Here is a 16,513-nt window from a genome sequence, read left to right as displayed (position 1 = left end):
CAGCACTTGGGCCCTGAGCAGACAGGGGCTAAAAGGTTGGGATGCAAGCAGTCATTTTCCAAGGGGCCACCAGCCAAACCCCAGCTGCTCCCCAGGACAGCCCCTTTGCTGGCTGCAGCCTGCACGGGGTCCATTGACTGAGAGAGAAGAGCCAACATGGACATCCCAGCAAAGAGGTTCGGGCTTGGAAGTCACAGGGCCACAGAGACAGATTATCTGCAGCTAGCCAACTGTAATGCAAAAGCAAGTAATATCAGGAAAATGTCTTGAATCATCTGCTTTCCCAACCAATCTGGTACATCCCAAGGGGACAACTACCAACAGGCCCCCACTACCATACATAGAAGTTGGCACATTTCTTTTCCCAAGTGTGCACGTGCTGATTATTTTAATTTTCCCCTTCTATGCTACAGCCCAATGATTAAGACTGGAATTGAAACCCTGTCTCCCTGGAGATAATTTTATCATAGGTTTCACATTTCAGGGCACCTCAGCCACCAAGGCCCACGAAACTGTAGAAGAGCAGAAGGTGAGGGCAGGGGGAACCCAGGGCACCTCCGTGCTGGAGGGGCTCCCATCCGCAGAAGAGCAGCAGCTCTTGCACAGCACGGCTGTGACCTGCTGGCTGGCCCTGGTAGTGCAGAGAGGATTTTGGATCCCAGCTCTGGCTCCAGGGATTTTCCCTGAGCTTCACGCTACACAATCATTACCTATAAACTTCCAGGTCAAATCCTAAGTCAGAAAGTTTTCTCCAGGTGGATTTTGAGAGCAACTGATTAGACAACACACAGTTTAAAGGGGTAAAGTTTTGTCCATAGGCAGAATGGAGGTTGATTGTATCTTTTTGTCGAGTCTCCCTTAGTCTCTAAGCATCAGTTTGCCTATCCATCAAACATAAATCATTACTCTTCGTTTGTATCAAGTACTATGATGACAGTATCTCTGCTATGAGTAAATTGTTAAATGCATAGGTGAAACCCAAGATGCCTAAATTCTTTATCTGACATATAAAATAGACCAAGAAAGGATGGTGGAAGTATCAAAATAGCTGCTCAGCAGAGCCACACCTGGAAAAAAAAAGGATTTTTATTAATTCCCTATTTGCCTTGCAACTCCCCCCCGCCCCAAGGGAGAAAACACTGGTATAGGGGTGGATCTGCTGTTCCGCGCGGCTCAGGGAGTTTAAAGCATTTCGCTGTGCCGTTCTCGGCGCTCCAGCACCCCCAGCTGGGCTTCGGCAGGGCAAGCGCCGTCCTGACTGTTCTGTCTCTCACAACAGGCTCAATTAGTCGGTGTCAGGGCACCAAAGAAAATGAAACGTTTCTTTGCTCCTATTGAAGCCTTAGAGAATCTGGTTTTGGCGAAAATTCCGAGGGACGTCCCCCCAGAATTATGTCTTCTGCATAACATCATTCTTTTGAGTTCTGGCTAAGCAGTTGGATTTGTTTTGAAGCCAATTGTCACTGAGCTGCTCACTATTTCCAATGTCAGGTTGTTAATCTTGAGCCTGGGCAGGACACGGTGTGTTAAAACAATATTCCTTTGATGACTCTTTTACCAGGATGGCTATTGCTCAGCTCACTGGATGGTGTGTTCCTGTACAGGACTTGATCCCATATCATAGCTTGATTCCAAGTTAATGAAAGGCTGGACAGTAACTGGAAAGCAATCACCAAGTTACTGTCATGAGTACGTCCCATAATAAACTGCCGGGATGAGGTCATTGCACACTGAGCAAGTGAGTGCTCTCTTCATTTCCCTGGCTTTTCTCCCCACAGAGTTTGCAGGTACACAGAGAGACCTGTCAGCAGATGTTTCAGACTGGTACTCTGGCATGTAAGAGGAATCTGTAAAAATTCCTTTGGAAAGAATATCTAAAATTAATTGCTTCTAAAATTAGTTGCTTTAGATATGTCTGCATATCACTGGGCTCACCAGAGGCTGTACATTAGGTATGTTCTGCTGCCTCTCTATGGTTGATCAGCTGTATAGAATTGTTATCCCCCACCACAACAGATATCAGCCAGCAGCTGGTCTCCTTTCCAGCATCATTTTTCAAAAGTAAAGAAGCATCAGCTTGGATAGGAAAACAGAATGCCAACGTGATATATGCTCTTTTCTCCATAATAGAATGCAAAATGCAAATCTTACAATAAGTATAGAAAGCAATTTTGATGTGCAATGACTATTGAAACAGGTCTCCCAAGTTCTTGTTTCATCTAAGGGAAGAATTATTTGCATAGAAAATCTACTTGGTCCTTTCTTAACCTCTCTCCTGAAAAAGCCCACAATCTTTAAGACTGTATTTCTATCTTATGTTCCAAATCAGATAGGTGGAGCTGCAGAATATCATCAGATTTTAAAATACCTTCTCAGAAAATTATGCTCAGATGTATTCAATTTTTTTAATATCATAGCTAATGCATTGTCATTCTCAGTTCAAATACTCTATAAAGTACCGTGCCCTGAAATTAAATTGCTTATGTATTGCCTCTTTAAGTACCAGTTAATATTAATTTCACTCTATATTTAAATTAAATATCCCACAAGTAGTTGAGGGAGAGTGAAGACACTTCCTGTTGCCTTTTGCTATCACAAATGGGGCAAAGAAAGACAGTCACATTTAGCAAAGATTATCATTATTCAGATGCAAAGACAAATCCTAGAAACACTGTGCTTTACAGATAAACACTGAATTCATAGTCAGATTCGAAACTTCAGCCTCTCTTCAAAAGAGCATCTCAGGCCAGACTCCTCAGTCAAAAATTACAGAAGGGATTAAAAATCTGAAAGTAACAAATTTGTATTTGACTGAACTAGTCCTCTTATACCCTGGCAAAAATCTGCTCGCAGAAGCTGCAATTCAGTTTCAAACAGATAAAAGTCTTAGATATATATTTCATTTATATACTTTCCCAATGTTAAATATTTAACATCACAAAGTTTAAAAATAAGCTAAACAGCTGATAAGAGATGTTTTCCGGGACACTATCCCTGTTTCTGTTTGCTTTTGATTTAGAGACTGTATTACAGACTTGTTAACCTCAGAGGTTACCATTTTCAATTTCTGTTACTCATTACCCGTACAGAGAGGCTGAGAAGAAAACAGGTCACAGTGAGAGGCTGTTAGTCACACAGTCCTCCTGCTTCCTTCCTTCCTTCCTGTTGCACAAGCCCGTCAACTTTTCTGCTCTAAGGAGAAAGATCAATACAAGAGTGACTGCCATCTTTATTCCATGACAAAACAAGCCTAGGAATAGCTATGGTGTTATTGTGAAGCATATGAGGGTAAAGAACTATTTTCTGTTGGATATTATTTCTCACTTTCTCCTTTTTGCTTCTTTTTCAGTGCAGAATCACTCACTCAGTAACTTACTGCTTAGAACTGTTCCTCCATTGGCTGTGTTCGCTGCGAAAGTCACAGAAAACTAATCTTAAATAGGATTTCTCTCACACTAACGATTTGTTACCATCGTTTTTCCTTACTGTTTAGTATCGCTGGCAACAAAGGTTCTTAAAACGCTTTGTCTGGGACAGAATTTACATTAGGGATTAAATGCTCGTCGTTGGTGGAGGCCTCATTTCTGCTGTGAAGGTAAACCCTCGCACTTGGCGCTAGAGGGCACAACAAATATGCTTTAGATACACAGTATCTTAAAACCTTGATATACTACCCCAGAGCCGGAACAATGTGTACAATAAACTTAAGAAAAGGCATAAGAATAGTTAAAGTAGTTTCTGCGCGGTTAAATTTTAATATAATTCATTTATTCTAATTAATTTATTTTCTAACAGAGATGACCGTCCCTTGCACTCTAACCCACAGTATGCACTTTGTATGAAGAAAATGCACACATACAAACACAAATACGATATTAACATTTCCTCACGAATTTATACAACATCTATTGGGCATCACAACATTGTGTGCTGTGCCATTTGATAAAGTGGGAGGGGGAAACTTTCATCTAGTTCAATTGCTGAAGAAATCAATAACCTAAGTGCTGCATGTATTTGTACTCTACAGTGACATCTATAATGGCTTTGATTGTGTTTATGACTCAGCTCATTGCTGGCTTGAAGTGTGATTTAGATGGAAGTGCTGAGCTCTCCTCTCCTGCATCCAACGACAGTGGGAATGGTTCAAAGCAGTGCCAGGGCAGGTTCACACTGGACGTTAGGAAGCATTTCTTTACCATTCAATGTTGTTTCCCTCTAATCCTCCCCAAGGGATTTATTAACAAGAACCTGGGTTTCCCTCACCTTCTGCAGTGGGTCACTACAGCACCCAGCTGCTGTTGCGTATCAGAAGTTTCAGCAATTCTTGACATGAAGACTGGAGCTTTCCTGTTCCAAGGTCATCCCAGTGCCAAAGTAATAAAATGATGCCTGCTTTCTCTCTTTTTCTTCATCAAAACATGAAAGATTTTCCTGCAGTGAAACAGCTTCAACAAGAATTGATGTACCCACTCCAGAATAAACAACTTGCAATTTGATGCGGGGGTCATTCTTTAAGAATGAGTGTTTGGTTTCCCTCAAGATGAAGAGGGAATTAAATCCAACTCATGAACTTTCTAAATAAGTGGAAAAATAAAATAAAATAAAATAAAATAAAATAAAATAAAATAAAATAAAATAAAATAAAATAAAATAAAATAAAATAAAATAAAATAAAATAAAATAAAATAAAATATATTTCTGCATTTCTACCGTCCTCTGCTATGTGTCCAATGGCCGCCCCTCAAGAAAATCAATAGAAAATCAAGTTTCTTCAAGTTTCTTGATTAGATTTTCAGAGAATAAAAGTTATTCATCTTCTTCAGAAGGTTTGGGGCTACAAATCAAGAGTGAAAGTATTTTAGATACCAGTAGGGAAGTGTATCTATATTATATCTGAAGAACAGTATTTAAGCTACAAACCTGTGCCAAATTCCTCCAATAGGTAAGATGTTCATAGAGGAGAAGAGTTGTTTCTAACCTCTATGAGAACTGAGATCAACACAGTGTTCTGAATGGTCCTCAGGAGGTTAGATAAATGAAAGTTATTTTTAGTCTCTGTGAACCTTAAGAGATGCTTATAGGAGACGAACCAACCAGATTAGCCTCACCTTTAAAATAAAGGGCTTTGAGCTGACTAACACCACACAGGAGTAAAATCTTCTAATTATGACAGATAATTCCACACAGTCATCAACTCAACACTCCATAGCAGTCTAAAAGCATAAATTTTACATCAGGAATTATTGGAACTGCAGAGCAAAAAATCATCAGACTACTGGGTATATCCAAGGCATGTCCACAGTGTGAAAACTATGTGTAGAGCCGGTTCTCTCACTTCAAGAAATGATACAGCAAAACTGGAAAGGGGCAGAGAAGAGCACTAGGGAGTAGTGAAAGTACAGAGCAATTTCTGAACACGGGCCCCTGAAGAGCAGTCCAGGAAAGAGGTGATTCAGCCGGCATACGCTGCAAGTCCACAAAATCACCAGTGGACGGGGGTGAAGAGCATGGACAGACCCGTCACTGCCACTGTTAGTACAAGAACCACAGCTGTGGGGTATCAAATGAAACCAGATGCAGAAGGAAAAAAGCCGGAGCAGTGGCTGCGGGCGGCGCCGATCCCGATCCCGCCCCGCGCTGGTGCTGCCCTGGGGCCGGCCCGGCCGGGAAAAGTTGGACTCGGTGATCCTTATGGCTCCGTTCCAGTACAGGATATTCAGTGATTTTGTGAAGGGCCGCTCCCAGTCTCGCTGCAGGTGTGCGCCGGGCCCTGAGGAGCAGGTAAGGGCAGCCGGGCTGGCGCTGGGGCCGGGGCGCCGGGGCCGTTCTGGAGCCACTTTCCAGAGGGCGACCGGACCGGGAGCGGCACCCGGACACTCTCCTCGCACCTGTCCCTGATGTTTCTCACCAGCTAATCTCTCCCTTGAGTTCTCAGGCAGTACCAGATTATCAAGAGAGAAGCTCCCCAGCGCTCTCCAGCAATGGCAGGTAAGAACAAATGCGGTGAAAATGCTGCTCGCTCCAGACCTGGGCGCTGGGCACCTCAGGAATGGGGCCTCTGCTGTGTTTAGTTGGGACACTGAGATCTTACTTTTCCAAACGACTGAATTTACTTCAGCAAGTGATGCCTTGGAAAACTCCAGTCTCTTTAAACATTCTGTCCAAGTGCCCTCAGCTCCACTGAAATGGAAACAAATCAGCATTTTTGCAGAATCAAATTGAACACCACGGGGAGCTTGTCCATCTCCAGGCATTTCCTAGAGATCCCTGTTTGCTGGGAGCTGGCAGAAAAGAGGCTACTGCTCTTTATATTGCAAAGTAAGATATATATACAGGGGTTTTAAAAGTTTGTAGGCATGTTTAATTTATGATAGCATTTGACCCGCAAATTTTAGTAGTCTTTTTAATAGTCTTTTTTGCATAGCTCTTGTTTCATGGACACTGTGCACCCTGGTGAAATTATTTGCCCTTATCATTTAGGTTAAAAATGAGTTGTTGTTTCATCAGATACTCAGCTTGGCTTCTACTCGTTATCCCTGACACCATAAACTTGCCTGTCACTCGGCAGGTGTTGCTCTGGGATGAAGCTGTGCCCCAGAGCAACTGACCTCAGGTGATGCCTGAATTTTTGTCTCGGCAGTCAGGAACCAGGAGCTGCATGTTTTGCAGACCCTGCCATTTTCAATCATCCTTATAATTTTTGCTCTCTGGTTATCTATAAACAACTACTATCTCATACAAAATATTTCCTATTTCCTTGTTGACTCAATAGGAGGGGCAGTGTTTAGCTGATGTAGAGCAGTGTGACTTGCTATGTAACACCTCCTCTGTCCAGTACCAAGTAGTAAAGAAAGCCTAAAAGAAGGAGGAGCAGAGAATTGCTGGGCAGGGCACAGGCAGCAATCAGGGCCCCAGAAGACACTCACTGCTGCTGAGCAGGAGTCAAATGCTGCCACTGTCACTCTGCTTCCACTGCTTTTGTGCCCTTGGGAAAAGACACTACAGAAAGAGCAAGGAACAAGCGCCAAGTGTTCAAACTGTTCTGCATCTGCCTCCTAGATTCCAAATGGTCTCCTGGTTTTCTTTCTGCCTCCAGGGAAAAAAGTTCTGATAGTGTATGCACATCAAGAGCCCAAGTCCTTCAATGGATCTTTGTTGAAGATTGCTGTGGAAGAACTGACCAAGCAGGGCTGCAGTGTCACCGTGTCGGATTTATACGCCATGCAGTTTGAGCCCAGAGCAACAAGAAATGACATTGTTGGTGAGAGCAGACAAAATACACCTTTTTCAAAAACTAGTGACTTGTAATCCCCCCCTGTCAGGTATCAAAAGATTGGAAAAAGTCTCCCTGAAAACTTCCCCATTCTGACCATGCAGAATTCTCTGTCTTGATGGGAGAGGAGCTCCAGCCCTCAGATCATCCAGAGATTAATAAGAAACTGATTTCATTAATAAGAAACTTATTAATGATAGACATCTGCATTTCTAAAAGTCCACTCCTGAACATGAACTTTGTATCACAGTGAGATTACTGGCAGTAAAAAAACCATTAGCACGTGTCCATAATCAATCTCTAAAGTCCCTTTCTCATGGGGAGGAAAATGCCTTCAGATGCCATTCTGGGACTTACTTAGTGAACTAGTTTAGTTCACAAGGCTACAGCTGCCCCTGTCTTCTGCTAGACACTGATGATCTACTAGTGGAATCAGAAGAGCTGGCCAATACAGGTTCCCCATCGCTTGGTGAATTTCCCAGTTACAGAGGCTGGAAAGCAGCTCCATAGCGCTCACAAGTGCATGATGGCCTCAGTAAAGCCTAAGGCAGAGGCAGAACAATTAACAACATTCTCTTAAATCTTCCACATGTATCCCCAGAGTTCTGAGGCAAGCTTAGGTCCTCATATTGCACTTCCCATGTTGCTACAGGAAAGTGAAGCTTTAGAGCTCTGAGATCCTACATTCCTCTCTATTTCAAAATGAAGTCGCTATCAGCTGTGATGATGCTGAATATCCAATAAAGACAAGAACATAGGGAAAATGGAAAGCAGTAACTCACTTTAGAACTGTGAATGGCAACCTGCATTCAACTCTTCTCTGGTGCTGATACTGGGCAGGGGGCAAGGAATCACTGTTCACTTCTACCCACAGGTCCCCTGCACAACTCAGAAGCGTTCAATTATGGTGTGGAAACCTGGGAAGCTTACAAGAGAGGAGGTTTGTCCAAAGATGTGGTTGAAGAGCAGAAGAAAGTGCAGGAAGCAGACCTGCTGATTTTTCAGGTCATTATTTTAAATACAATTCAGTTACGATGTTCACTTTGTCTCTAAGGAATGGTACAGTAAGAACTACAGAGCAGTAGTACAATTACCTGGGTCATTATTACAGCAAATCCAGTAACTGAGTAGCACAATGATGCAGGTTGAAACAACAGCAACCCCAGGAACTCCTCAGCACTGGGCCAAACTTCCTCTCTGGATGCACGAAGAATGATGTGACCATGGATGTCAGGCAGGCTAGCAGAAAGCAGAGTAAGGATTCTTTTCTGGGCAAGGAGCCAGCGAGGTCAGGGAATTGGGCTTTCCCAAGTAGACTGTTCTCATTTGTTGCTGAGTAGCACAAGCACTACTGGGAATTGCTAATGGATTTTTACAGCCCATCTCTATTCTCCACTATGCCAGTTCTGTCCACAGTGTCGACAAATCCCAAAGTACTGTGAAGGCAAGTAGTAGACTTACATTTCTTTGTGACCCTGTTGGCCTTAGACATCTCTATATGTATTCCACTGTCCAAAGTTAGATTAAATTTAGGATGGGGCCATATCTCAATTAAGCATTTCACTGTAAGTCATTGTCATTTTCACACTATTGCTTCCCAGATAAGAACAGTAAGGCAGCCCTGAAGGAAGTGGTTTCCTACTACTTTCCATCTGTAGAATGCTATGAAGAGTTGAGTGTGTTCTGGTGCAGAAAAAAAAAATTAAAAAGCCTCTAAAGGGCATCATAAAGGAATTCAAAATTTGCTATAGACTAAACTCACCACTTGTAGTGGCTGTGGTGGTTGCCCAGTTTCCACTTTGTTTTTACCTTGTATGAAGCCACATATGGTTACGTTTTTATAGAATTTCTTCCTCTGTGTGCAGTGTGTACAAAGGTTATGGGGTAGTGATGCAGCCTAGCACAGGAGCCCATAAAGCACTCAAGAGAATGCTGTGAAGACATGATAGCTTTGGGATGCAGTCCCATGGGCTAACTGGAAGATCTAGAAACCAAGGGTCCACGTTTTAAAGAAGTCTTTTTCTTCTCAGTAGAGAGATTTGGGGTCAGGATGTCAGCAGGATTTCCAAAGAAGTCTTTCCTATGATCCCCTGGCATTTGTCAGCAGACTGTCAGATCAGAACTGATCACCAGATGTCAATCCTGCTAATAAGATATTAGATTCTTTTGCGTTTCAGCCACAGGAGATGCGAGTCTGTAAAGTCTTAAATCTGAATTAAATGGCACCCTCCTACTTCATCCTATTCCACCTTTAATCAGGACGGAGACCCTGACATGCACCATGGTGTTGGTGTGCTGTAGATGCTCAGGTCTGGCCCTGAGGTAACCACAAACAGGAAGCACTTCAGTTCCTTTTGCCAGGCCCAGTTACTGCCTGTCCTGACAGAGAGCTGGAAGAAGGCACATACAGGATCTGAGCAGCTTCAGAGGAGAGGATTGTCCCATAGACTAGGCCTAAGGGTGGCCCAGATTCTCTGTGCTAACCAGGTAATTTTCTCTTTGCCTAGTTTCCCTTGTTTTGGTTCAATATGCCTGCAATCCTGAAGGGCTGGATGGACAGAGTCTTGGTCCAAGGCTTTGCTTATGATATGTCAAAGATTTATGATGGTGGTTTGCTCCAGGTATGTTTTTGGACTTGTTTTACTGAAGTCAAGGTTTGCACCATGTTCTGTGGGGCCTTGGTCCTTCTTTTCCACGGTAGTTGTTTAAAGCTCTCATTTTACATTGTCCTGAAATAATGCCTTGGTAACATGCTGAGTGATTTTCTATGCTGTTCACATTGTCTGGAGGCAAGAATATAAGGAGACTGCAGTATTTCCTAAAGATTTAAGCGATCTCCTAGAAATCTTTTTTGGCCTACTCTGTGAGCTTTATCATTTATTAGGAGTATCAGAGTGCACTATGGTAGCATGCAGCTTGCAAACAGTTTAATTTAATCCGTTTCCTATAACTACAGTCTTCCTACCACTATAGTACTGCTCTTATCTGTAATGACTGGCTCACTAGGTGTCAAAGTCCTATTCTGAGATTATATGTCAAAGTTTGGCATTAAACTCTAAAACTTAACCAGAAATCTAAAATAGTCAGAGTATGAGCCTCTGTCACAACTATTTACTTTGAACCTTTTCTTTTTGTTGTTTTTAATTTGGCAAGAGCAGTATCTCTCTATGTCTAATCACACATTTTTAATTCCCCACAGCACTGAGAATATGTCTCAAAAATTCTGGCCCACTATCTCTGATAGATCTTATTTGGTAACAGGATCAAAAAACAATCAATATTAGTTTCAGATTTCTTTCACTGCATGTTAATCTCTATTAGTTCTGATGTTCTTAAAAATTTCAAACATTTCAGTTTCTTTAAATATAAGAAATTACTACCTTGCTGACATAAATAGGCATGATCACCAATGATCACAGCTGCATATGGACAGGCTCAAGACTTCTGGGATACTGCACTGGAAAAATATTAGTTTGATTACAGAAGCTAAAACTGAGATAAGAGAAGCTGAGCACATGGCTAATACCATAGTCCCAGGGGCAGAAGAAACATGGTGGTTAAGCAATCCCAGGTTTGAAGGGGGACTTAAGGAAAAATTTCTGCAGTCAGAGAGGATAGGAATAAATATTTTCACAGTAACAGAGGGCTTTCCAGCCACAGTTTTCCAACTGTTGCATAAGGAAGAATAGGGATCAGCCCTCCTTCACAAAAGGGTGTCAGACACATAATTTGTTTTCTTTTTAACCCATCTCTGTCCAAAGCCCAGACATTGTAATTGTATGACATCAATCTTTGCCTCAGAACTGCCAATCCTTGGAACATGCGAGAAGGAAGAGGACACCTCCTCCTCTAGAAATTCGTGCCATCCATGTTCCCCCAAATATCTTTTGAACTATTCAGCCACTCTTCTTTAAACATGTCTAACTCAAGCACCATTTTCCTAATTCTAGGGCAAATTATCCTTGTTTTCTTTCACCACGGGAGGAAGCAAAGAGAAATATGCAACCAGAGGTGATATTCGCTATCTCCTATGGCCCATGCAGGTAAAATATACGAATGTTTGATTACTGATTGCTTTAATTTTTACTATTTCAGCTATTTATAAGTAATTGTTTTATTGATTATTTTATACAAAACATAATAAGAAATAATTAAGTTGCCTGCTCCAAGCATCCTCAAATTATAAACTAGGCTCTAAAATCCTGTGATTACTTTAAAAGTCCATAGAGTCTTAAAGTTATTTTGTCCCCTTTCTTCTAGCTTGCAATCTGGGGAAAGTTTCTGCTGTCAGCTTTTCCAGTGTCTCTGGTGTTACAGAACTTCCTTTAGCTCTAGCATGCAGGATTTCTGTTCCCCGTGGTTACCCAATTTGTGTAGGATGCATGGTCTCCTCCCCGCTGCAGTTACCAGCTCCTTACCCCTGAGGAGCTGTCCAGCTGCACAGCTCACAAGTAAACGTGACAAAAACATGAAACACAAATCTAAATTCAGAAACACACAGAGAGAAAATGGCAAGCTGAACTTCCACAGACACTAGCCTTCATGCAGGATCATATGGCTAAAGCCAGAGGCAAAAGCTTAAAAACCAAACAAAAAAAAAAAGAAAAATCCAAGAAACCAACATGGAAGTATATGTGAAACACACTGCAGTTAAGGAACAATCTGAGAAGGTTCGAACCACAAAATGAACTTTAGACTGCCACATATCCTTGCAAACTGAGCGACATACAGCAGGCAAAGAGCACAGTTCTGTGTGTTTAACAGCAATTTTCTTCCCTTCTCTTGATAAATGCACAGATTTAGAAAACATGACTGGTATTGGGTGAAAGAAACAGATTTGAATCTTCCATGTTCTTCAAATGAAAGTAAAAGAGTAAATATTTCCTGAGGCACTTCTTCCTTTCTTTTGCATCCAGCATGGAATCATGCACTTCTGTGGCGTCAAAGTCCTTGAACCTCACATCTGTTATGCTCCAGCAAGTGTCTCTGAGGAGAAGAGGAAGGAGATGCTGACTGCCTGGACCCAGCGTCTGAAGACTCTTTTGAAGGAAGAACCCATAGACTGCTCTCCTGAGTGGTATTTCAAGTAGTGTTCAGGTGCAAGACTACAGAGAGAAGATTGGGTTTTTTTCTCCATTCTTTTTGATGCTCTATCTAAATACTTGAATACTAATCTCCTAATTCAAATGCATTTTAAGAATCTTGAATACTACATCTAGCAGTTTAACTGACAACATAACATATATCTTCATTGATTCCCAAGGGATTCCCTTCAAGGATGGGTGCAAAACCCTTTGTGAAGTTCTCCTTGCTCACATAAACCGTGTCATCCTGCCCCCTTGTGGTTGGTAACACATGGTAATTCATGGCAGATTATACCATTACTGCTTGTCAAACAGTACATGGCCGAGTTTATTTTAACACTTTTTGTACCAGTTGGCACTTCTTTTTACTTTACCAGGGAATATGGTGCCCATACCCAATTTGTCATTTAAGAGCCCAAGATTGATTGTTAGAGCTCCACATTTCTGCCTTGGAGCTATGAAACCAGATCATGAGTAGTGCTGCAAAAGGATGTACCATTGCAAAGTGTCTTAAGCAGCTGGAAGGCTTTTGGGCAGCCTCAGGCTTTTAGACACATTTACAAAGCAATGTTAAAACCATAACAGATACCAGAAAAGGGGAAAGAAATGCAAATTTTGTACGTTAGTATGTGTGTGAATTGCCTTCCTTTCTAGACTACAACTTCCATTAGTAAAGTATGCAGATTCCTAAAATCAAACGGGCTTCTCCATTTTGATAGCCCTTTGTAGAGACAAAATTCTGGGGTTCTTCTGCTGTCTTACACAGTCACATGTTCCAGTTAGCTCCTGTATGAAGTGAAAGGCCACATCAACCAGAGACATTTCCAAGGAGGCAGAGCTGCCCCAAGCTGTCGCTGATGTCTGATGCTGTGGGGCAGGTGAGCCAAAGTTTTCAGGTTCTACAACGGTGCTGCTATCGCAAAGCTTTATCAACTACGCACTTACATTGGGTGCTGACCCGAGAGTCATTGCCCTTGTCCTGATGAGCTTTCAGTACGTGCTGTGCAGAGCAAAGTGATGGACTGCACGTCTGTTCTGACACAAGCCTTTCCAAATCGTAGCAGAACTTTCTGATGCGGAGGGGCATGGGGCCGTGGTGGAGTGCCGCGACCTTCTGAAAAAGCGTCCTGGGGAGGACGTCTTCAAGGCACAGGCACGTCCTCAAGGCACAGGCACGTCCTCCTTGCTGGCTCTCAGGTGGAGAGTGATTTCAGCTCTTTCAGGAGCTCTCCTCTTCGGCCGACGCAGGAGGAAGAGATGGGAGCCACGTGTGGTGATCCAAGACGACGTTTATTCTTCCTCGAAGGGCTCAAGGGATGAAGTGGCTCAAAGGGACTGAGGGAGCAGGCTTTATACAGGAGAGCCAGGGGGCGGGCTAGAACAACCGATGACTCATCTGAGGGCGTAGGGGCGGTACAAAGGGGGAAGGGCCAATAGGATACAAAAAGTTTACATGAAACAGGGAGGAAGCATTATGAGGAGGGACTGCCTGAGGGCATTCCCTCCAGAGGAGAGAGGCAGACTTTTTCTCTGCTGTGCTTTCGGCCTCCACAACTCCCCTTTCTTTATTTATTAAAAAGGCCTCTCCGACTGCCCTTTGGAGGCAATGCGTGAAACAAGAGAACCTAAGTAACACAACAAAAAATAATAACCAACGTCCATAGAATGCTTTTATTTAGGGAAAGCCTCCATCCTTTAAGTCCTCGGTGTCCGAACAGGTCTTTCTGGAGCATCCCGGAGCTGGTAGAAAGGAGGCAAAGCCTTCCTGGCATGGCCCGTCAGGAAACCGAGCCAGAAGAGGGACTCCCCAGCATGGACTGGCACTCTGGTGGCTGTCAGCAGTGGGGTTAGCTGTGATTGAGCTGCACGAGGCAGAGTGGGGGTGGTGTACCTGGTGACAGGACAATTCGGCTGCTGCTGACTTGGCGCTTTACATCGTCTTTGTCCTCCAGGCATCTTGGTTTTGGTCTTGTGATTCTAAGATGGCTAGTTGGAAAGGCAGAGTTGGCTCATGGCAATGTGCCTGCCGTGATGACAATGCCTCTTGGACTTTGGAGATGGATTCTCGGGCTTCGGGTGCGAGCGCACGCGGCGAGTCGAGGTCCTGGCTGCCACGGAGGAGATTGAACAAGGGTGCAAGGTCCTCTGTTGCTATTCCCAGCACAGAATGTACCCAGTTAGTGGATCCGCAGAGCTGGTGGAGATCTCGCAGGGTCTTTGGGTCATCTCGGATGGTGAGCTGTTGGGGTATGATGGTGCACTCCTGAATCCAGAGTCCGAGGTAGGTCCAAGGGCTGGAAAACTGAATTTTGTCCGGACTGATCTCAAAACCAGTTGTTCCAATGGCCTGAATAGGTTTTTTTCATAGTCACATTTAAGTAAGTCTGGTCCGATGCACAAATAAGTATGTCGTCCATATAGTGCAATAGGATAGCTTCTGGGAGCAAGCTCCTGATGGGTGATAGAATGTGGGCTACACCCTGCAGTGCGGCTTCTGGTAAAACTTGGGCTTGGTCTGTGGGTTTTAGAAAGTCTCCTTCTGCCACCATTTGGATCATTGACAAATTTGGTTGGTTTACAACTTTTGAATAGGTGTCTGATGAGGTTTTTAAATGCCTCTTCCATTGTCTTTCCCACAGCACGAATCTGGCTGGGGAAAGGAGGCAGTTCATAATATTTTTGATGTCCTGGGAGCCAAAACATGGGCAGAAAAGGTGGCTTCTAAAAGATTTTTAAAGTAATGTGAGCCCCGACCATGCTCCTTGGCAGCCTTGCACAGTTCTTTAAGCTCCTCATAGGAGAGAGGCATCCATAGTGGAGGTGATGCTGACCTCCTCCCCCGCTTGTAGATAATTGGGAAGACTGTGATTTTATTTGCCAAATTCTAGTTTTCATCTCGGGTGGCCTCCCTGTGGATTTTTGCCCAGCAATTCTCAGACTGAAAGTGGGAATCCGAATCTGAGGAGTCGCTGCTCTCATCTTCTGATGAGGATGCAGAATGCCTGATTGCATGGCAAGGCTTGTTTGGGCGAGCCGGAGATGCCAGATGGTGAGTGGCTGTGGAAGCCAAGATGGCCTCCTTCCAGTCCCCATCAGTGCCACTTCCGGTCTCGGTGTTGTGGAAACCGGAGGGGGGTTGGTATGCGAGGGAGGAGCTAACCACGGACAGGGAGCAGGTGGGGTCCGCGGTAGGGATGGGTTTCTCAATGGAGGGGGATGGTCCCGAGGCGGTTACACCCATCGACGCAGAGGACGGGGAGGAGCTGGGCGCGATGGAGGGTGTGGGAAAAGGCAGAGGAGAGGCGGGAAAGCAGCTGTTTTGAGGTGGTAGGGAGGGAAAACTGGGGTACGAGGGAGGTAAAATGGTGGGGATGACCACACTGCCAGTGCCATTTTGTGAAACCAGAACAGAGCACAAAACTGGGTACGGGGGCATAGGTAGGAGGCTGGAAGAGAAATCCGGAGCAGCATGGACAGTGCTGCTCTGGCAGGGGGAGAGGGAGGATCGAGAGGTGTCAGGGAGTTGGAAGCAACCCCATGCGTCATTGCAACAACCACCTGCCGATCGCCCCTCAGGCAGGGAAGGGGGGTTGGGAGCATGGGGGGAAGAAGGAAGGGAAGGGGTTTTTAACGAGGGACCCGAAACGCTTGACTTACAAGACAAAGGAAAGAACTTTGCAACTGAAAGCCCAGAAACAACCCAATCGACCAGATTAGGAAAACTTTTAAAAACCCAATAAATGAATATTTTAAGTACCCTTCTTGATAACTTAAGAAGAAGGGTGCTCGCAACTTGGTAATAAACGTCCTTTTGAGGAGGGCTGAGCTTAGAACGCCTGATCTGATTGCCCATCCTCAAAACTCCAATCTCCCACTCAGCAGTAAAAGAAAAAACTAAAAGAAGAAGACCCCGATATTTCTTAACTCACTCTTTTCTTCGGGCTAACCAAAGCCCGCTGGGTCAATAGAAACGCTGCTGGGGGGTCGTCGGGCCGTCGACCGGTCTTCCAAGGTGTTGCTGAAGGTCCCAGCTGCCCGGTCAGATAGCTTCCAGTAGAACACAGAGAACTATCCTTGGGGATCTGGCTGTCTCAAAAGCAGCTTGTGTCCTGCAGCCGATGCTGTAGTAGACGCTTTTCCAGGAACCCCTTGGCAG

At 44.0% G+C, this 16,513-nt stretch overlaps 2 protein-coding genes across 3 annotated transcripts in view; one reads left to right on the top strand and one right to left on the bottom strand.

The window, feature by feature from the left end:
• Nucleotides 1–16,513, bottom strand: part of LOC148225304 (uncharacterized) — a 70,840-nt gene that overhangs the window by 29,634 nt on the left and 24,693 nt on the right. The gene's annotated exons all lie outside the window — the stretch shown is intronic.
• LOC106850788 (N-ribosyldihydronicotinamide:quinone dehydrogenase 2) lies at nt 5,568–13,055 on the top strand. Of its 2 annotated transcripts, none has more exons than XM_014872375.2 (7): nt 5,568–5,781; nt 5,936–5,988; nt 7,097–7,261; nt 8,148–8,278; nt 9,781–9,894; nt 11,224–11,316; nt 12,190–13,055. In XM_014872375.2, exons 2-7 carry the CDS (start codon nt 5,982–5,984, stop codon nt 12,361–12,363), a joined length of 684 nt encoding a protein of 227 aa, XP_014727861.1. In that variant the 5' UTR covers nt 5,568–5,781; nt 5,936–5,981; the 3' UTR covers nt 12,364–13,055. The 2 variants fall into 2 exon arrangements, with proteins under 2 accessions (XP_014727861.1, XP_088026154.1); XM_088170028.1 differs by having other exon boundaries at nt 5,709–5,781; nt 5,929–5,988.

Source organism: Sturnus vulgaris, chromosome 1 (genome assembly GCF_052056855.1).
Source record: "Sturnus vulgaris isolate bStuVul1 chromosome 1, bStuVul1.hap1, whole genome shotgun sequence".
NCBI classification, from domain to species: Eukaryota; Metazoa; Chordata; class Aves; order Passeriformes; family Sturnidae; genus Sturnus; species Sturnus vulgaris.
The sequence above is the reverse complement of the archived record's forward strand: the minus strand, read 5'-3'. Positions and strand labels throughout refer to the sequence as shown.

What these genes read in the sequence shown, in the direction of transcription:
- LOC106850788 (XM_014872375.2), top strand. An exon ending in AACAAGAAATGACATTGTTG is followed by an intron (nt 7,262 to 8,147) that starts GTGAGAGCAGAC and finishes TTCTACCCACAG; the next exon opens with GTCCCCTGCACAACTCAGAA. An exon ending in ATCTCCTATGGCCCATGCAG is followed by an intron (nt 11,317 to 12,189) that starts GTAAAATATACG and finishes TTTTGCATCCAG; the next exon opens with CATGGAATCATGCACTTCTG.